The sequence below is a fragment of the Phlebotomus papatasi genome, chromosome 2 (genome assembly GCF_024763615.1).
Source record: "Phlebotomus papatasi isolate M1 chromosome 2, Ppap_2.1, whole genome shotgun sequence".
NCBI lineage: Eukaryota > Metazoa > Arthropoda > Insecta > Diptera > Psychodidae > Phlebotomus > Phlebotomus papatasi.
In genome coordinates this window covers 56,584,881-56,606,335 of record NC_077223.1, presented here as the reverse complement: position 1 = coordinate 56,606,335, position 21,455 = coordinate 56,584,881, and the positions used below count along the sequence as shown (strand labels likewise).

At 33.0% G+C, this 21,455-nt stretch overlaps 3 protein-coding genes across 3 annotated transcripts in view; 2 read left to right on the top strand and 1 right to left on the bottom strand.

Moving 5' to 3' along the window:
• The window catches only part of LOC129801825 (cAMP-dependent protein kinase catalytic subunit 3), a 31,907-nt gene extending 28,815 nt beyond the window's left edge, over positions 1-3,092 (top strand). The window contains exon 6 of the mRNA XM_055847178.1: positions 2,496-3,092. Within this exon, the coding sequence (XP_055703153.1) occupies positions 2,496-2,621 (126 nt within the window). The 3' untranslated portion in view covers positions 2,622-3,092. The remainder of the gene's footprint in view (positions 1-2,495) is intronic.
• Positions 1,316-8,630, bottom strand: LOC129801826 (mediator of RNA polymerase II transcription subunit 20). Its single transcript, XM_055847179.1, has 3 exons — positions 8,426-8,630; positions 8,247-8,360; positions 1,316-3,617 (listed from the first exon to the last, which is right to left on the bottom strand). The coding sequence occupies exons 1-3, from the start codon at positions 8,504-8,506 to the stop codon at positions 3,165-3,167; spliced, it is 648 nt and encodes a 215-aa protein (XP_055703154.1). The 5' UTR covers positions 8,507-8,630; the 3' UTR covers positions 1,316-3,164.
• Positions 8,631-8,694: 64 nt separating this feature from the next.
• Positions 8,695-11,353, top strand: LOC129801824 (TGF-beta receptor type-1). Its single transcript, XM_055847177.1, has 2 exons — positions 8,695-8,824; positions 9,257-11,353. The coding sequence occupies exon 2, from the start codon at positions 9,411-9,413 to the stop codon at positions 11,058-11,060; it is 1,650 nt and encodes a 549-aa protein (XP_055703152.1). The 5' UTR covers positions 8,695-8,824; positions 9,257-9,410; the 3' UTR covers positions 11,061-11,353.
• The last annotated feature ends 10,102 nt before the right edge of the window (positions 11,354-21,455 follow it).

The window sequence follows — 21,455 nt, the reverse complement described above, 5'->3', positions numbered from 1 at the left end:
ATTCCGAACGCCGAAATTCCGAAAAGGCTAAAATCCCGAAAAGGCCAAAATCCCGAAAGTCAAAATCCCGAAAGCCAAAATCCTGAACGCCAAAATCCCAAAAAGGCCAAAATCCCGAAAGCCAAAATCCCGAAAGACAAAATCCCAAATTTTCAAAATCCTGAAAGGGATGAAATTATATGGAGGAAAATGTTTAGAATAATTTCCAAAGACACAGAAGATTTCCCTTTGCCTCCAGCAAGCGCGAGTGCAATCGCTCGAGATTTTGGCTTTCGGGATTTTGGCATTCGGGATTTTGACCGGGACCCAAATAGACACGTGTTGATCCTCGAAAATATTTAACTTTAATCTCCAATCTATAATCCTAATCTCTCAGTGTATGCCGGGTTTGGGATAAATCTTTATTGCTAAATTCTGCAGAATAAATATTCTCTAAGATTAGCCTGAGTCTCGGGTTCTAATTGTACTTCTTAGGAATGATTCCAATTTATCCCATTTTGTCCTAGATGTAAAATAGCTCTAAATAGCCTCTCAAAGATTTCAAGGCAAAAAGAACTCAGACACAATTGAAATGGATGCATTTGTCTTGAAAATTTTTAGAATTCTGATTTTCTTTTTCACTTCAATTGGGTCACTTTGTAAAGAAGATCGGAACAGAATTAGCCAAAAATTGATTTTTTTTCTTTGCTTATAATTTGTGACAAACATGTTTGAATCAGACTGATAAATACTTCAACGAATAGAGGTGTTACTTCAAATAAATAGATTTTGCTCAATACTCTTTCTAAGGAAAACTATAGCACTCCACTGGCTAATTCTATCCCTAATTAATTCTCCTCTGGGGCCGTATTCTCCACTTTGTGAGAGAAAATTTTACGCGAGCTTCTTTCCGTGACATTTCGCCTATTTTTCCCACCTGCCTTCTCTCCGTATCCATGAATATCAGAGAGAATCAGGCGAGATTTTCGTATGGAACTCTTTGTGGAAATCGCTTTTTGACATTCCGCGCGCTGTTTTTGGTCGCAAAAAAAAACTGAATACTGAAGTAATTATAAATTCAATGAAAGTCATTCAATTCCTAAATGACTGCAACGGCAATTCATGCCAAATTTATCTTTCTTAATATTTTACTACAGTAAAAAAAAACTTTAAATAAATCCTTTGCATTTGTACCAATTCAATTATAAATACATATTTATACGTATAAAGATTTTCTCATTTTCTTATGATTTTGTATAAATTTTCTGAAAATTATCAAATAATGCTAAAGTGAATTTTCAGAGATTTTTGTAGCAAAAAACCATTTTCCATTGCATTTTTCTTTTTTTTTTTAGCAATTTAGCAAGGATTATTGGATTCATATCAATATATATTTTTTCTGTTAAATTTAAAAATTCTTATTTATAATTTGGGCTTCTTGTTTTGAAAATAATAAGTAAAATTCCAACAGGAATTTGGAAGAGAAAAAAAGGTGTACTTATTATTTATTTTTTCAATATTTTCACATTTTCTTGTATTTTTTGTGATTTTTTCAACCAATTTTTAAGCGGCGAGGCATACGAGGTTACGAGTTTTCGCCAAGAAAAGTTTTCTTGGTCGCTAATTTGGTATTGTTTTCGGATTTGACGAGTATTTTTTGTAATATTTTTACAATACTTGAGAACCTCGACTCGACAAATATTCATGATATTTTCGCAATTATTATGCCCATCGCACAATAACTTTTGTTTAGTAAACATGTTTTTGATATTTCAATAAGAGTGAGTGAGATCTAGATCTAGTCATCTCCCTCACACGTATAGAAAATTTTGAAAACATGTTTACAAACAAAAATTATTGTGCGTTGGGCATTAAATGGCCAAAACCGTATTATTTACGAGAGCTAAAACAAAATAATATTAAATTAATAAACAATTTGGAAAATGATTGGTATCAAACTCAAAAGAAAAATAATAAGAGATCATAACAAAAAAATTCGAAATTCCTGCACAGTTTATTAAGAAAAAAAACTTCATTGAAATTTATTATAAATATACGGAAATTGTATTTATTGAGTGAAATAATCATTTAAAAACCATTTAAAACTTAAAAAAACGCGATATTTTAATTTCTTTCCTTATTTTCTATGTAAATTAATCAAACTCTCACCGGGAATACCACCCGAGAATTCTCCCCGGTTTTTTGATGAGAAAATTTCCAATCGAAAATTTCGTGGATACCAAATAGGCGAGTTCGACACGGAGAGTTGGGTTTTCCCACAAAATCAAACTCTCACATCTGGAGTATACGGCCCCAGGTCTCCCTCAGGTGTTTTATTGATTAATCGCGTGTTCTCGGTTTCCCTTTATAACAAAACAAAATCTAATTTCGCTATAAAGAGTATCATAAAATAAAGATGTAATTATTAAAATAAAATCAAACCCTATTACGCTATACCATGAATAGTTCAACCATGCTTAAAACTGTTTTTTAATCAATTTCATTTTGATTTTTAGCCTCCAATTGTGCCACAAGTACGATTTGATGGGGATACTAGCAACTTTGATGAATATCCAGAAGCAGATGCCAAAAAGACACGCATGCCATCCAGTACAGAAAGGAAACTATTTGACGATTTTTAGTATCATAGTAACACTAAAAATCAAACTGTGTACCACTGACTGACTATCAAGTCCTTCCAATTGGAAACTTTAAGGAAGGAAATAGGAAGACGTCGCCTACAGATTATTTATACATTTTACCGCGTGGATTGATTAGTTTTTTTTCTATTTTACATTTCTTTTTGATATTCTTAATGAGATAATTCAGAATGCTTAGATCAAAACCCTGTTAACGTTTTTTTGTAGGCTGTTTGGATGATGATTTTCTTTTTACAAGGAAAAATCACTTGGAAGAAAATGCTGTAATAGTGAATTTGTTTTATCGTTTGAATAGGAACGCGTGTGTCCTCAAAAAAAAATATAATGTGAAAATATTAGATTAAATTATGTATCTGTGATAGGATAAAGGATAGATTTAGGGAATACTTTAGGAATAAGAATACCTAATATATTTTATTGAGAGTCTAGTAATAGAAAACTTACTGTACAAAATCGCAATGATTACAAAATTTTAAAATAAAAAATGTTTTTTATTCTCACCTTTTGTAAAAAAAAAAACAACATTTACTGCCTCATTCCCACAGCAGGAGTTGTTTGTTTTCTGTAGTTAGTAAAGTGTTCCAGATATTGCTGGATTGTGTCCAATGGCTGATAGATTTCATTGATTCTATTGTGATTGGTGAAATAGGACGGAATTGTATTTGGTACACAATTCCCCAAAAATCCTTGCAGAAATTCCCTCATCAATTCCCAACAACTCACTGGGAGGATACACGGACGATATTCAACTTCAACGAGGATACCCTTAAAAGACTGACTCATAGTCACACTTCCTAGTTTGATTAAGAAATCGCCCAATTCGAATCGGGGTCCTTTGGATTCCGTTTTTGTCTGCTTCTTGGACGTGTAGTGAGGAGTCATCTTGAGCATTAGCAAATCAAAAAGACCATCAGCCACCAGGGGAATTTGCTTAGTTCCAGTGTCTAAGATTGAGAAAACAGAAGCTGGATGCTCAGACTGAAAAACAAAAGTTTAGGGTAAGTGTTGGTATTATCGATCAGTTAAGAAAATGATCAACTTTAACAAAAAATCATATAGGGTAAGGGCTCATAATTTTGACCAGTCTGCTTATAAGCATCGATGTTCCAAGTTTGAAGTGCGATATTTTCAATACTAATTCACTTTTTTTGTTACTCTCTATTCAGAAAGGTTGTTTAGAAACTTAGCAAGCTATTTATCGTCTTATTTTTACTAAAATTAGTTTTAATACGTTTAAAAATGAATTGATATGTACAGGTGAATTTGGCTCTTATTTTGGACAACTTAGTTATTAAGTTGGACAACTTGGCTGTAAACAGCTAATCCGCCTCAAGAGGATGCCCATTGTTCTTCATTTCATGCACTAATCTTACCAAGTCCTCTTCCTGATCATGTAAGGGAAACGTAGAATGTCACAAGAAGCCCGGAAACTTTCCATATCATTCATTAAAGTGAGTTGACTTCGGTACTCCAAGTAAGCCTTTCAAGGCTTTTCTAGCTGCATCTCTTTCTTAGAGATTATGCTCCTTTGTTTCTCCAGGCATTTGTCCAACCTAGTCATCACAAAGGCTAAAACTTTACGAAATTTCGTGAGAAAAACACCTGCCCAAAATAAGGACACCTCACTGGTAAATGTCTTAAAAAATTTCCCATTTTTCACACGAAAAATCTAATTCACAAGGCAAATCTCACTTCAGGTCAAATGTAAAAATCACCACTAACGTGAATCAACACAATATTCAATGAATATTCAATAATATCACTCAAAAATGCGAAGAAACATTGTTAGTACTTCACCACATCTAAATAAAACTGAAGTAAACACGAAGTTCTGTCATATTTCTCGTAAGCAATTGCGCACACTGAATTTTCAACAAAGCAATTTTAACCTAAATCATATTCATAAATTAACGTATTTAGTGTTAAAATCTTCCAAAAAGAACAAATATTTAGATAGAATTCATTATTCATCAAATATTGGAATAAAAATCCATCATTTTAATCAATTTATTTTTAGTGTCCAATTTTATCCTCAAAGTGGCCTAAAATAAGAAACTGGACAAAATTATGAGCCTTTCCCCTATATATTCGTATTTTTGAAGTGAAAACTTGTTATAGTCCACAGTGGCGTAACTAGACATTTATGCGGGGGGTGCGGTTGTACGCAAAGGCGCCCTTACCACGTTAGAGCGTGGTGGGGGGTGGGGGGGGGAGGGGGTGGAAGGTCATACCCCGAAAGCACAAGCGTTTTTGGATACTTCTTTATACCCTCTACCTTCCCTGTGAATATTATACTTCAAAGATAAAATAACTATTTTCAAAGTTATAGAAATTTTGAATCTAAAATCCTATACTCTGCGTGGAAAATGTCAGCTTCGAATCGGTCTCCTGTAAAATTTGCCTACTGCGAGTTGTTCGTTTCTTATTCTTAGCGGTCTGAAAAACCCCATTCTTAAAAATTTTGTTTTTTTTTACTAATCAGTATCATTGAGTAGTCTATTCTTTGAAAAAATTAACTTTTAATTTTGAGTTTAACAGATTTAATTTAATTTTGAAAATGCAATGAAATTTTAGTTGTTTTTAATAAAAATTAAACGCAAAAGTGGAAGCTTTCTTTTTCAAGGAATGCAATACTCAATGTTGATCAACAGTAAAAAATCAAAATTTTGTGGAATGGTATTTTGATTAAGATTGTTTTGAAAACATGCACAGCTTAAGCATGAAATGGTTAAGATTGTGTTGAAAACATGTACAGCGGTTGAACTTCCTAAAATAGATGGTAGTTGTCAAAACCGGTATAGCCGCGCACAGCCTAAGAACAAAATGGTTAAAATTGAGCATAAGTCTTGCATAACTCAAAAAAAAAATGAATGTAATTTTTTAACAGTTTACTCAATCTTAATCATTTTATGTTTAACATCTGTGAGCGTTTTCAGCACAATATAAACCGTTTTATGTTTCAGCTATGCAGATTTTATGCACAATCATATGCTTGAGCTTTCAGAACAATTTTAATTTAATATTTTAAAATATTTTTTCATTTCAACTCGAAATCTTGAAAGAATAATAAGGACAAAATGCGTTTTAGGAGCAAGAGGAGTGCCAAGAAAGCTCTGCAAGAAATTAGGTGACCCCAAAAAGCACCTGAAGGAATTTAAAGTGTCCCTTTTTACTTTAACATGAAATCATGCAAAAATATAAGGGCAAAATGTATTTCGAGACCTTTATGGGCGCCAAGAAAGCCTCTAGATCAGTTGGACGCCCCAGAAAGTGGGGAATTAAAAAGGCTATTTCTTTACTTCAACGCGAAATTTTGATAGATATAAGGACAAAATGCATTTTAAGAACTAGAGAGGCGCCCCAGAAAGTCTCCGAGGAAATTAAAAATGTTAACGCAATGGATTATAAGGACAAAAGGCAATGTAAGAACTAGAGGGGCTCTCCAGAAAGAATCGGAGTCTATTTTACTAAAATTTTTTTACTTCAACATGGCAAGAATAAAGGGGTCAGGGTTCAGTTGTCTAAAAAAAAAGGAACATCGTCGCCCCTGGAGACTCGCGCTCTGGGCGGACCGCCCCTACCGCACCCCCTTAGGTACGCTACTGATAGTCAATCTTGAAGATGTCCTCTACAAGATCAACCACTCACATTCTTGATATATTTATTTTGGAGTGGTTTAAAACACGAAAAACTTTTCGAAGTGCATTTGCATGTACAGTAGAGTCTCTCAAATCTGAATCTCTCAAATTCGAACGCCGTTTGGATTCAAAATGTCAATTGTGAGGTTATGTTGGAAAGTTCGTATTCTTGGTGAATGAAAATCATATATATGTGCTTCTTCCTGAATGTTTACATACATTATTATCGTATAAAATGAAAAGGAAGTATGTTATCACTAAAACTTGCGAGAAAGTACGAGAATTTGATTCAAAGTACAATTTAATCTCACACAAATTTCGTTAGTTTTGAAAAAATCGTTCGAATTTGGAAGGTGAGAAATGTCAAAAATACCCCCCGAGCGTTCGAATTTAGGAGACTCTACCTACTGTAATATCGATCAGCTCATGGTATTATCGATCAATCGATGCTTGTAATATCGATCAAGGAAAAAATATGTTTTTCCTCTTCACATGTAAACTTCAATCCTTAATTGGTTTCCAATATCTATTCTATACTAATTGTATCGATAAGAAGCGTACAAACTGTTCTAATCACTGACAAAACTGACTGTATTTGCTTAAGACAAATGGCAGCAAAGTGAATTTTTGGAATGGCTACTAATTGTAATTTTGTGCACACATTTTTAAAAATCACTTTTCTTGTGCAAATAGGGTAAGTGTGCCAAATTTCGGCATAGTTGCATATAAGCACCGAAGTCCTAAGTTTGAAATGCAATATTTTTAATTCATATTGATATTTTTTGTTACTTCCTTTTCGGAAGGGTTGTGTGGAACCTTGAAAACAAGTTTGTTTATCATCTTTGTTTTCTTTAAATCACTTCCTAAAATACTGAAAAATTAATAATAATATGGACATTGCTTTGGGTATTAATTCCGGCCACTTTGAGTGAAATATCGGCCACCTTTTTTCTGACCACTTTTTGTAACGCAACGGATAAAAAATTTCAAAACGTCATACGGAACGAGTTTAATATTTAGTTTAATACGTTTATATGACCCACAAGCCCTGAGAACTTCCGTGTAATTTGTGCTGAAGACCTGAAGAGCAGCATCTCAAACTTACGCGCAGATTCCCGTAGCAATTTGCCCTTCCTGAACTCTTCCAAGGCCTTTTCCACATCATCTTTTTCATAGAAGCGATGGTTTTTTTTTCTCTGGATATGTAGAACTCAGAAATGAAAAAAAAACACAAAATGAATAAGAAATTTAGGAAAGCAAAAGATGTTGCCGGAATAGGCAACATTACCTCACCAGAGTGACGCTCACAAAGTATATACTTTTTTACGCGAAATACAAGATTCAGCTGGGAAATTTCACCCGAAATTTAAAGATTGATTCACTATTAACATAAACAGAAACAATCTTTAATGAAAACTGATAAATTTTCATGAAAAGCACCGAAGGAAAAGCCTCTGCACTTCTCCACAAATCACAAGACTGCTAGAAACACAATCGATCTGTCACATTTTTTGTAAGACTCTCCACACTGAGTTACAACGCAATTTAAATTCAAATTATACCTAAAATTTAACGGTCTTTGTGTTAATATATCCTAAAATGAATAAATATTTAAAGGCAAAATGAATTCATTGACTATTCGAAGATTACATACATAATTTTAATTAATTTACTCCATGGCCGATATTACACTCAAAGTGGCGGAAATTAGAAGCTGGCCGAAATTTGGCACACTTCCCCTATTACTGGAAAAATCGTGAAATTTTTTATTTGACATCGTGAAATATGAAAATGAAACAAACATTTAATAATTAAAGTTCATGCAGAAAAAGATTTTTTTTATCCATCAATTGAGGGAGAAGTCGATATCACAAGCATCGTTTGATCGATATTAGGAGCGTTTCGTTATTACCAGGGTCTACCCTATGTACACCAAATCACTAAATACATCACCCTTGAAAATACTCACAGAATGCAGAACATGCACAGTTTTTGGTGGATTTCCTATTTGCTGAATTGAACTCATGTATGTCTCACAATCTACTAGGAAGTGTCCTGCCTGAACAGCTCCTAACGCTGTTAGCTGAAACGAAGAGAAAGACATAAAGGAATTATAAAAAAAACCTCGAATAACAAATGATGTTTTACCTGTTTCGTGAGAGCCTCGATAGTTTGAGCCCCTGTCTTGTTCTCGGGAACTAAATAAGGCTGTAGAATTGTTACTCCCATCCTATATAGTGTCTTCACAGCACTATCAGTAGAATTATTCTGAAATAATCAGTACTTTTTCAGAAATCCGAATTATTTTGCACAGCTACCGCGATTTGTTTTGTTTTTTTTGTTCAAGCGGTTAACCCGGTTTTGCCACGAATCGGGAAATTTGACGTTCATTCGGCTTATTCGTTGTGAACTCGCGATTCATTCTTCGTGTGTCGTGCTCTCAAAAATGGTGGTCTTTTGTTTCTTGAGAAAGTTTCTCTAAAAATATTAACAAATATTGCTGCAAGTGTAGTGAATTTGATCAGAAAACCTTCTTCCAGGTGTTCTGTATGTATTGCTAATTGATTTGGTAATGAACTCTTGGGAAAACTCAATGTTTTCTGGTAGGGAAAATGGATGTGTTTTGACATTTGGCTCTCGGTGTGTGTTTGTCTGGGGGCCAAAATATATTGTTTTTAAACTTTTTCCTAAATAGTTTTTTGGCTTGCTTTGATTATTGTCATGCTGGAAAATCATTCAATTGAAATCACTAGTAAGAAGTAAAAAGATTTGAGTTTAAATTGAGGTAGGATGTGATAGGAGAATTCTTAGAAGAAACTTCCGGAAGGATACTCATAGAGAAAATGCCGAATGCTTCCATTATTTTTCCAAGAGAAAAAATAGTGTGCTTTGGATATTCCTGACAATAAATTTATTAAATTATTCCTTAAAATGGTAATTACGAGTCAATCATTGAATAATCTTTTTATCTTTCCTCAGGTCACAAATGAAAGCAGATCCTATTTGTGAGACTGTCAAAGATAAAGAAAATAATATAATGAATAAAAAACAATATTAAGTGATTTTAAAAAAAGTGAAAGGGACTTTTCATAAAATATTTTGTATTGATAGAAAAGTTTAAAAGAGGAAAATTATGAAAACGAGTGTTGTGCAGTTTCTGGTCTTGTTGACCATTTTAAATATTGTAAATAGTGTCCTTGCGGCCTCAGCATTCAGATCCGTAGAGACACACTACGTCAGTGAAGTGGAAGTCACGGATGACACATCGGAAAGGTTGCAAGAAACTGAAAAGTCTGTAACATCCGGCAGTTCCAGGGCTGTCGATACCTACCGAAATACATCCACGGAGGAATTTTCTACGCCAAAGCCAAAGTTAAAGTGTCACTGTGATTTGTGCGCGGAGACGAATTTTGTTTGTGAAACCGAAGCCCTCTGTTTTACGTCTGTTGAGCTTAAGCGCGGCAGGGAAATTGTATCGTATAGATGCCTAACGGATGCCAATATCCTGCACGATCGCCTGCCAATACAGTGCTTGACGTCCAAGGAGAAGCTCAAGGAATACAATGTGAAATGCTGTGATACGGATTTCTGCAACAATGACATTTGGGTAACGATTTTGCGGAAGCAGGTACTTGAGGATCAGGAAGTTGTCAATTGGGACATTGTATTCTATTTTGTGGCCTTCACCTTTGTCATATGTTCCGTGCTATGTGGAATGTATTACATGTGTTGGCGCCGAAAGAGGTGCAATGGTGTAAGATCTTTCGTAATTGATGATTCAGAATGCGACAGAATCCTCCATGGACACACAATTCAGGACATGATTGAACTGACAACTTCGGGATCGGGTTCAGCGGGTCTTCCGCTTCTCGTGCAACGCTCAATTGCTCGACAGATTCAGCTGATTGAGATTATTGGTAAGGGAAGATTTGGGGAGGTGTATCAGGGTAGATGGAGAGGTGAGAATGTGGCTGTGAAGATTTTCTCATCACGTGAAGAATGTTCATGGTTCCGTGAGGCTGAAATCTACCAAACAGTGATGTTGCGACATGAGAACATCTTGGGCTTCATTGCAGCGGACAACAAGGACAATGGTACATGGACACAATTATGGCTAGTAACAGATTACCATGAGAATGGATCACTCTTTGACTTCCTCACCCTGAGTACAGTTGACACACGAACGATGTTGGTGATGTCTCTGTCAATTGCCACAGGTTTGGCACATTTGCACATGGACATTGTCGGGACTAAGGGGAAACCAGCAATTGCCCATCGAGATCTCAAAACTAAGAATATTCTGGTTAAAGCTAACCTCAGCTGTGCTATTGGAGACTTGGGTCTGGCCGTAAGGCATGATGTTAAAAACGATACAGTCGATATCCCGGCTACGCATCGTGTTGGAACAAAACGTTACATGGCTCCCGAAGTGCTAGAAGACACAATAAATCCCACCCAATTTGATTCCTTTAAACGTGCCGATGTCTATGCCTTTGGGTTGATTTTATGGGAAATTGCCAGGAGGTGCAATGTTGGTGGAATTTATGATGAATACCAACTACCCTATTACGATCTCGTGCAACCGGATCCGACCATTGAGGAGATGCGAAAAGTTGTTTGTGTGGACAAACAGAGGCCCAATGTACCCAACAGATGGCATACCAATGGAGTCCTTCACAGTATCGCCAAGGTGATGAAGGAATGTTGGTATCAGAATCCAGCTGCCCGACTTACAGCTCTCAGGATCAAAAAGACCTTGGCGAATGTCAGTAATGAGGATTGAGGTGGTAAGCTGAAATGTTATTCATGTAGAAATTGAGATTCATTGTAAGTGAGAGGTAAAAGATTGAACGCGCGGGGGGGTTGGCGTATGCTTGTCCAGATTTCTTATGGACATTGCCTGATTATGAAGACATTGAGCGAGATTTATAATGTTAAAAGTAAGAATATTTCTTTTTTCTTTCATATACGTTTAGTCCCCTTTTGTACCCTCTCCAAAAAAAAAAAATGTAATTAGAGAGTTGTAATCGAGCACTTGAGATGATTACTGTATTGGATATATTTTTTTTATATTTATTATTGCACAAGATTTTTAAATGCATCTTCCAATGGATCTTCCTGATCCAGTTTATGTGTCTGAAAAATTCAAAGTTTAATTTCGGGCTTCCAGTTTCTTAATTCCGATTGCTTATAATTTTTTTAAACTAATTTAACATAGGGTAGTGTGCCAAATTTCGGCATAGTTGCATATAAGCACCGAAGTCCCAAGTTTGAAATGCAATATTTTTAATTCATATAGATATTTTTTGTTACTTCCTTTTTGGGAGGGTTGTGTGGAACCTTGAAGACTAGTTTATCATTTTTTTTTCTTTAAATCACTTGCTAAAATATTGAAAAATTAATAAAAATATGGACATTGCTTTGGGTGGTAATTCCGGCCACTTTGAGTGAAATACCGGCCACCTCTTTTCTGACCACCTTTTGTGACGCAACGGATAGAAAATTTAACCCATTCAGTCAATGTACCAGAAATACTTGAGATAGATTGTTCATATTTTGGGATTAGTTTCCTACAGATTAATAGATGATTTTTATCTATTATGGTGGCGCGGGGAGCCTCTCTCAAACACACGTCTTAACGATCACTGAATTTAAATTCCGTTCATTAATAATTCATTACAAACTCTATTGGTTTAGATAGAGTGACTATCCAAGAAAACCAATTGGCAACTAGAATTCAAATCAGGAAAGAGGAAAGAGGCCAATTTTAACAAATTCGACGGGTTGTCGAATTTTCCGTCCGCCATTTTGAGCATAAATTTTGCATGACCTTCCGCCAAGCAAGAAAAGAAAATGTATTTTCATCTCTGTCGGACTATTTTTCCCAAGTAATTGAAGAACTAAAGTTACTAAAAATGCTTTCCCGACAGCAATTCGGATAAAAATTGCCCAGGAATAAATCATCTAAAATCACTCAATTTGCGTATGATGTATAATACCATGGTAAGAAATAGGTTAAAAACGTCAAACAGAACGACTTTAATACAGTAGAGTTCCTCAAATTGGGGTCATATAAATGTATATAGTTTAATACATTTATATGACCCACAAGCCCTGAGATCTTCCGTGTAATTTGTCCTGAAGACCTGAAGAGTAGCATCTCAAATTTACGCGCAGATTCCCGTAGCAATTTGCCCTTCCTGAACTCTTCCAAGGCCTTTTCCACATCATCATTTTCATAGAAGCGATGGTTTTTTTTCTCTGAACATTGTAGAACTCAGAAATTGAAAAAAAAAAACATAAAATGAATAAGAAATTTAGGAAAGCAAAAGATGTTGCCGGAATAGGCAACACTACCTCGCCGGAGAGACGCTCACAAAGTATCTACTTTTTTACGCGAAATACAGGATCCAGCTGGGAAATTTCACCCGAAATTTAAAGATTGATTCACTATTAACATAAACAGAAACAATCTTTAATGAAAACTAATCAATTTTCATGAAAAACACTGAAGGAAAACCTTCTGCACTTCATCACAGATCACAAGACTGCTAGAAACATAATCGATCTGTCACTTTGTAAGACTCTTTCCACACTGAGTTTTTACAACGCAATTTAAATTCAAATTATACTTAAAATTTAACGGTCTTTGTGGTAACCCTTTAACCCTTTACCGACGAGACACTTTACGGACTGAAAATCATCAATAAAAATTAATTTGGTGAACATAATCAATGATAAATCTTACATCTAACCTTGAAAAGTCCGACAGTCTTATTCGATGTATTTTGTGTTTTTATGGACGATAGGGACAAAAATAGCCCAAAAAATTGATTAATTTTTCTGACAATACCAATGAATAATATTTTTCGCTTTAATAAAAAATATTACGTAAGAGTATTGTAGTTTTTATTGCCAAAAGGGTTTTGCTTAAAAAAAATTGGAAGTATAAAAAATAAATAAAATCAATTATGAATTTGAGAATTTAAAAATTCGCCATATTTGAGCTTAAATATTTATTAAATAGCAAATAGCTAGAGACTTGCAAAAAATATTCTAGATTCCTTCAACCTTCTATGAATAAATATTTAAAAGCAAAATGAATTCATTGACTATTCGAAGATTACATACATAATTTTAATTAATTTATTTGCATGGCCGAAATTACACTCAAAGTGGCCTCAGTTAGAAGCTGGCAGAAATTTAACACACTTCCCCTAATAGTAAAAAGTTTACCTGCAAGGAACTATTCAATTTAGCAAAATTCATACAAAACCCGGTTATGAAATTTTATTTTTAAGCACAGAAGTTAACGATTGGTGTGTAATTAACGATTCATTTTATCGGTTGAAATCATTTTACAGTTTTTCTTTTTAAATTATAAAATTTCAATTTGTATGAGTTCACTTTTGATCACAAAAAAAATTATTGATAAATCAATTTATTTAGGGTAAGTGTGCCAAATTCCGGCCAGCTTGCAATTTCGGCCACCTTTTCTATTCCTCGAATTTCCATGAACTTTTAGATTTTACGTACTCGAGAGATTATACAATGCAAAAGAATAACAAAAAATGTAGCTTCGACAAACGAGATGACGTGAAACAGACATTGGAAGAAATCCCGAAGGACAAGAAACTATGAGAATAAAGGTGTCCGAAATAGGGCACCAAAGCTATGTCTATATTTTTATTCATTTTAAAATGTATTAAGAATGATTTTAGAGTAAATAAAGACGGTAAACTCTTCACAAGGTTCCAAGCAACACTCTTTCAGAAGAAAGAATAAAAAAATCAATTTGAATTTAAAATATTACATTTTAAACTTGAGCCTTTGACGCTTGCATGCAACTATGCTGAATTTTGGTTCACTTACTCTATAGGTTTGACCTTTGTCTTTGAGAAATTTCAAGCGAAAAGAAAAATAATAACCATTTGGAGTATTTGAACCTAACCTACTTAAAAAATATTCCCAAATTAAAGATAAAAATGAGATGTTTTCCTTTTGTCTTTAAAGGCTTCTACACACTAGAAGTGATTTCTTTGAAGAAAAAAAAATCCTTTTTAAAGAAAATTTCCCCTATCCTTGTAGGCAGAAACGTCAGAGTTTTTTTTTTTTTTAAAAAAGGCAATTTTTGACGAAAATTGCTTCTAGTGTGTAGTCACAGAAAAAAACTAAAAAAACATCAAATTTAGTTTTTAGAAGTTTTTTCGAGAAATACCCCAATTATATCAAAATTATCAATCATTTTTCAATAATTAACTCGGTAATTATGAATAGTCACACGATCTTATGAAAAAAAACGAAGAAACAAGAAAAATATTACGAGAACGGTCAATTTTAATAGGTTATATAGTAAGGTCATGTAACTCCGACGATTGCAAAACTCGGATGCCGCGAAAGATTTAACTCCGTTAAATCCACTTAAAATATAATTTATATTTTTATTTCCATAATTGATCACTGCAGTAACATAATATAACTATTCTACTTTAAGAAAAACCAAAAATTATATTTTTATCGGTATAATAAGTGAGTGAAACAAATATTTTTCAAACTCGGGTCAGCTGGGTTGTGTACTAAAAATTTCATTTATGAGAAAATTTTGCTATTGACAGCTCTTCGGTGGAAAACGTTCATTGGTTTTTATTTATTATGAAATATTATTTTTAATCAAAATTATTAATAAAAATTAATGTAGTTACTGATCTACAAGGTGAGTAAAAGTATATTAATGATATAATAATAATTCATCATATTTGGCCAGGAGAAATTCCAAAACGGCGCCAGAAGAAGAGGGTCAAAGTCAGGAATGTGAATTGATGAAATAAAACTTTAAAAAAATGTTTTTGACATAATATCTTCTCATTGTTATGCAATAAACTTTTCCTTAAAATGAGCATCCGAGTTTGATCCAATTCAACGGAGTTAGAAAAAAGCATCGCAGTAAGGTTCTTGCGCATATATTAATATTATCGTAATTTTATTAATTTTCTTCGATATTATTGCTAAAATTCTTTTTCTATCATGATTCTAAATGAAACAAAGAACAATTCTGTTGATTTGGAATGGGGAAAAAATATTTCATCAGTCCAAAAACAAGCGTTAAAGTCACACTCTATGAAAAGCATCGGAATTACCTCGCTTTACTATATGGTGAAAGTCAGGACATTTATTCTTTCTTTATCAACGAATTGGAATATTAAAAAAAAAACTGATGTCTAGGGGAAATGCTTCTAATTTTGTCCAGTTTCTTATTTTGGACACTTTGAGGATAACATTGGACACTAAAAATAAATTGATTAAAATGATGGATTTTTATTCCAATATTTGATGAATAATGAATTCTATCTAAATATTTGTTCTTTTTGGAATATTTTAACACTAAATACGTTAAAATTTGAATATGATTTGAGTTGAAATTGCTTTGTTGAAAATTCAGTGTGAGCAATTGCTTACGAGAAATATGACAGAACTTCGTGGCTTACTTCAGTCTTATTTAGTTTTGGTGAAGTACTAACAAAGTTTGTTCGCTGTTTTTGAGTGATATTATTGAATATTCATTGAATATTGTGTTGATTCACGTTACTGATGATTTGTACATTTGACCTGAAGTGAGATTTGCCTTGTGAATTATATTTTTCGTGTGAAAAATGGGAAATTTTTTAAGACATTCACCAGTGAGGTGATGATTCTTATTTTGGACAGGTGTTTTTCTCACGAAATTTCGTGAAGTTTTAGCTTTTCTGATGACTAGGTTGGACAAATGCCTGGAGAAACAAAGGAGCATCATCTCTACGAAAGAGATGTAGCGAGAAATGCCTTGAAAGGCTCCCGGAAAGGGCAGGGAATGAGCGAATCCGCACGTACTTGGAGTACCGAAGTCAACTCACTTTAATGAATGATATGGAAAGTTTCTGGGCTTCTTGTGACATTCCACGTTTCCCATACATGACCAGGAAGAGGACTTGGTAAGATTGGTTCATAAAATGAAGAACAATGGGCATCCTGTTGAGGCGGATTATCTGTCCAAATTTACAGACAAGTTGTAAAAATTAATAACCAAGTTGTCCAAAATAAGAGTCAAATTCACCTCTACATATCAATTCATTTTTAAACGTATTAAAACTAATTTTAGTAAAAATGAGATGATAAATAGCTTGCCAAGTTTCTAAACAATCCTTCTGAAAAGAGAGTAACAAGAAAAGTCAATTAGTATTGAAAATATGGCACTTCAAACTTAGGATATCGATGCTTATATGCAGACTGTCCAAAATTATAAGCACTTCCCCTATGTAAATTATTTTAGAATTCACATTTTGTGTCGCATAGGAGGAAGTGCGACACCTTTGAATTGAGGTACCTACAAAATTTTTAAATGGAATTGTGACTACATATAATATTATACACAGAAAAAAATATTTTGTAAAATTGTTCGTAAATGTTTGTGAAATCCTATGGGGGAGTTACGAAATGCTCGTGAATTGTATAACCCACAAACAAGTTTGTAAAATTTTGTACTTTTTTCACAAACATTGTTGGTAAAATGATCGTTTGACGAACATTTTTTGTACTTTTACAAACATTTGTTCGTAAATGTTCGTAAACACACAAAAAAATGTTCGTAAAATTTAGTCATTTGTTCGTAAATTTTTGCCAGACAAACGAAAATTTACGAACAAATACAAACAAATGACAAAGTTTTACGAACATTTTTTGTGTGTTTACGAACATTTACGAACAAATGTTTGTAAAAGTATAAAAAATGTTCGTCAAACGATCATTTTACCAACAATATTTGTGAAAAAAGTACAACATTTTACGAACGTGTTTGTGGGTTATACGATTCACGAGCATTTCATAAGTCTGCCATAGAATTTCACAAACATTTACGAACAATTTTACAAAATCTTTTTTTTCTATAATATAATAAGTTGGAAGTTGAGATCGAACATTAAAAGCTTCAATTTTATAGATGTCCTATTTCAAAGGTGATTCACTGCCCCTTAAGCACTTTTTTTATTTAAATATTCTCTAACTTCAAATGTATAAAGAACCCTCCGAGAGAAATAATGCGATTTTTATGAGAAAAAATTGGATTATATATCTTTCAAGTAAAATCATCTACCTCACTTTTATTAAAAGAAAAATAGAACACATTAGATATCCGAGTATAAATTTTAACATGGAAAATATCAAGAAAAAAGTTTTCAATCAATAAACTGCCAATATTTATAATAAAAAAAATCAAATTTTCATGAGCAATTAAAAACAAAATGTGAATCTTTGATAAATTCCAATTTTCTTTCTTTTTTTCTTTTTTTTTAAGTGAATATCCATTGCATGTAGCATAATTATTTTTATCCAATACAGAAATCAGCTAATTATTATTATTAAATGGAATAAGTGTAAAATAGATTTTAATAAATCACACAATTTGTAAAAATAGTTGCAATTTTTGAAAGAGTATCAACAGAAGGAATAAAAATATTTAAGAGAGCCTACAAATTAATTAGAAATGAGAAGAAATTATTGTGGTATATTTGACATTATAATCTTACTGTCACACTATTTTGGCATATGAAATTTGCGATTCCATTTTTTAAGACAAAGAAAAATTGTCTCTAAACCAAAAGAAATCAAATTGCAAAAATATATTTTAGTCCACATTGGTAGAATTTTTAGATGTAAAACATGATAAATTGCTGTATAGACTGAATGAAGAAATTTTTTAAGTCATATATAGGTTCTTTTTTACAAATAAAAAAGATTAGATATTACTTTTAAATATTAATATTAAAATAGAGAGAAGTAAAACAAAATTGAGGTATATTTCTTGCAACAGATCATTGAGAAAAAGACACTCTGCAACAGACAACAATATTTTTAACAAAAAAAAAACAATGATGAAAATATCTCGTAGAAATTGCACATACAAAAGATAAGAAAAAGAAATATATTATATTATTACAAAATCATTATACTATATCAAGAATTGGTATACTTACCTTTTTATTATTGGGATACACTTTTGAAAAGTTATTATTTTTTTTCATTTGTACAAAATATGGTAACTTTATGTAATGACTATTTATCATTTTAACCTAGAGCATAATTTTTCGTACATAATAAAACCTGAAATGCTGAATAATTCTTGTTTTTAATTTAAATTCAAATGGATTAAAGACATTTCTCAAATTCTGTGATTATGATAGGAGAAAGCCGTCATGTTGGACTTTTTATGCTCAGAAAATTATTTTGAAATTTTGTTTAGCGCTTGTTATGCTCACTACACTCAGTCACGGCATTAAGTCCTTTGGGATTATGCACCTGACGGAATTATGCACATACATTATGCAAATTTGTCTATCCTTGGGAGTAAATTTATGAAATCATTTTTGAAATACGCCTAAATGTATACTATTTAGCGACGCAGGAAATTTGAAAATATTTTGTTACTTTTTCAGAATAAAACTGTAATTTCTTTTATTAATAAAAGAAATTAAAGTTTTATTCTGAAAAGAAGCACACTGTTTTCAAAATTCCCGCGTCGCAACTTAGTATACATTCAGGCGTATTTCAAAAATGATTTCATAAATTAACTCCCAATGGCAGGCAAACTTGCATAATTGTATGTGCATAATTCCGTCAGGTGCATAATCCCGGACTTAATAAGGACTTAATGCCGGGACTGAGTATACGTGAATCAATCGTCGGAAAATTCTCCACAAAACATTTATGGTTTTGTAAACATTGTTTTGTCTTCAGAGCAGAACTTCTTCCAATGCTGTTTTAAGTTACATCTCAGACCTCTCGGACATAACACACAACGTCTTTCTGGATCTGGACTCTTTCGTGAGAAACATGGCTGGAAACAAGGAAATATAAGGAAATGCGGCTGGTATCGAGGAAGCACAACTAGAACAAGGAATCATGTCGTCAGTTAAATCAGCATTTGTCGTAACTTACTTTTGACAACTTTTCAGGAGACGAAATTTTCAGTTCAGCATTATTTTTCTTAAAAATTAGCCCCGAATGCGATACTTTTGAATTAAAATAATAAAAGTGGCACTAATAAACTGTAAGTTAATTTGAGAAAATCTTTATAAAATGATTTAACTCTTTCACGTCATTAGGGTCACATATGACCTGGGGAAATTTTTTTTTGACTATTTACATTAATTGAAATCTATCTGTTTGTGCACGACATCATAATAAAAGGATGTAAGATTCTTGGCGAATTTTCTCAAGACTCTAGATATTCAGGAAAAGAAAATATTTGAGATCAAAGTCACGAATTTCGAACTTTGTGAAATGACTTTTCTTTTTCAAAATTTTTTATATTCATTTATTTCTTTCAGCAAAAAGTTCTTTAGAAACACAAAATGGTATATCCAAAGGTTGTATATTGCATATTTTGATATAATAAACTACTCTCAATTTTCCAGAAAAGCGCGTAGAATTTTCCGGGTCATATAGGTGGAGCGTGGAGCTCAGAGGCAAAATGACACGTATCCTATGGTTTAGCCATAGGATATGTGTCATTTTGCCTCTGAGTTCCACATATGATCCTATTGTCGGCAAGGGAAAAGTTTATGAAAGTGTTTTCGTGCCAACAATGTAGTTGGGACAGTTGGGACATTGTTTTTCTTTGTGAAATCCAGAAGGAAAATATCTTGCTCCTGGACATTTCATCTTATATCTGATGAATTATAACATATTTTGCAATATTTTAGAGTACTCTGCTAGCGTTTCATATTGTGCAATTGTATTGTGTGTGAATAAATATGTGGATAAGTTTATTTTTTGCCAAATACCACTCAAAATATTGTGACAGTGACTGTTCAAGGGATTACCAGGAAGATTCCTTGAACGCCAGGAGTACAGTGTTCATCAAGACAATCCAGTTCCCATGGTTTTGGCCAAATTAATAATTTCAAGCAAAAAAAAAACTTTTAGAAAGCCTGTGATATAGATTTTGAAAATAGTATGTATACTTCCCTTGCCGACAATAGGGTCATATATGACCCAGAGTTTTTCCGAGTTTTCACGCAATGGAATTTTTATTCCTCTCAGAACTATTATATTTGATCATAAAGCATTAGGAAAAACTCAATTTTACATGAATTCACTCGCTGAATAAAAGTGTGACGCGAAAGAGTTAACTCTTTCGCGTCCCACTTTTATTCAGCAGATGAATTCATGCAAAATTGAGTTTTTCCTAATGCTTTATGATTAAATATAATAGTTCAGAGAGGAAAAAAATTTTCCATTGCGTGAAAACTCGGAAAAACCCCGGGTCATATATGACCCTGTTGTCCTCAAGGGAAGTGTATTTACCATTTTCAAAATCTATATCACGGGCTTTTTAAGAGTTTTTTTTTTGCTTGAAGTTACTAATTTGGCCAAAACCATGGCAAACTGGATTGTCTTGATGAACACTGTACTCCTGGTGTTCAAGGAATCTTCCTGGTAATCCCTTGAACAGTCACTGTCACAATATTTTGAGTGGTATTTGGCAAAAATAAACTTATCCACATATTTATTCACACACAATATGAGACGCTTGCAGAATACTCTAAAATATTGCAAAATATGTTATAATTCATCAGATATAAGATGAAATGTCCAGGAGCAAGATGTCCCACCTGCATTTCACAAAGAAAAACAATGTCCCAACTACATTTCGCTGCAGGTTTGGGACGAAAACACTGTTACCCTTGGGGACTATAGGGTCATATATGACCCGGAAAATTCTACGCGCTTTTCTGGAAAATTGAGAGTAATTTATTATATCAAAATATGCAATATACAATCTTTGGATATTCTATTTTGTATTTCTAAAGAACTTTTTGCTGAAAAAAATAAATGAATATAAAAAATTTTGAAAAAGAAAAGTCATTTCACAAAGTTCGAAATTCGTGATTTTTGATCTCAAATATTTTCTTTTCCTGAATATCTGGAGTCTTGAGAAAATTAGCCAAGAATCTTACATCCTTCTATTATGATGTCGTGCACAAACCGATAGATTTCTATTAATGTAAATAGTCAAAAGAAATTGTTTTTTCAGCGGGTCATATATGACCCTAATGACGCGAAAGAGTTAAAAGCTGAGATATTGAGATGTTAGTTTTAGAAGAAACACAATAATATTTTATCGTAACTTGCATCGTTTATAAAG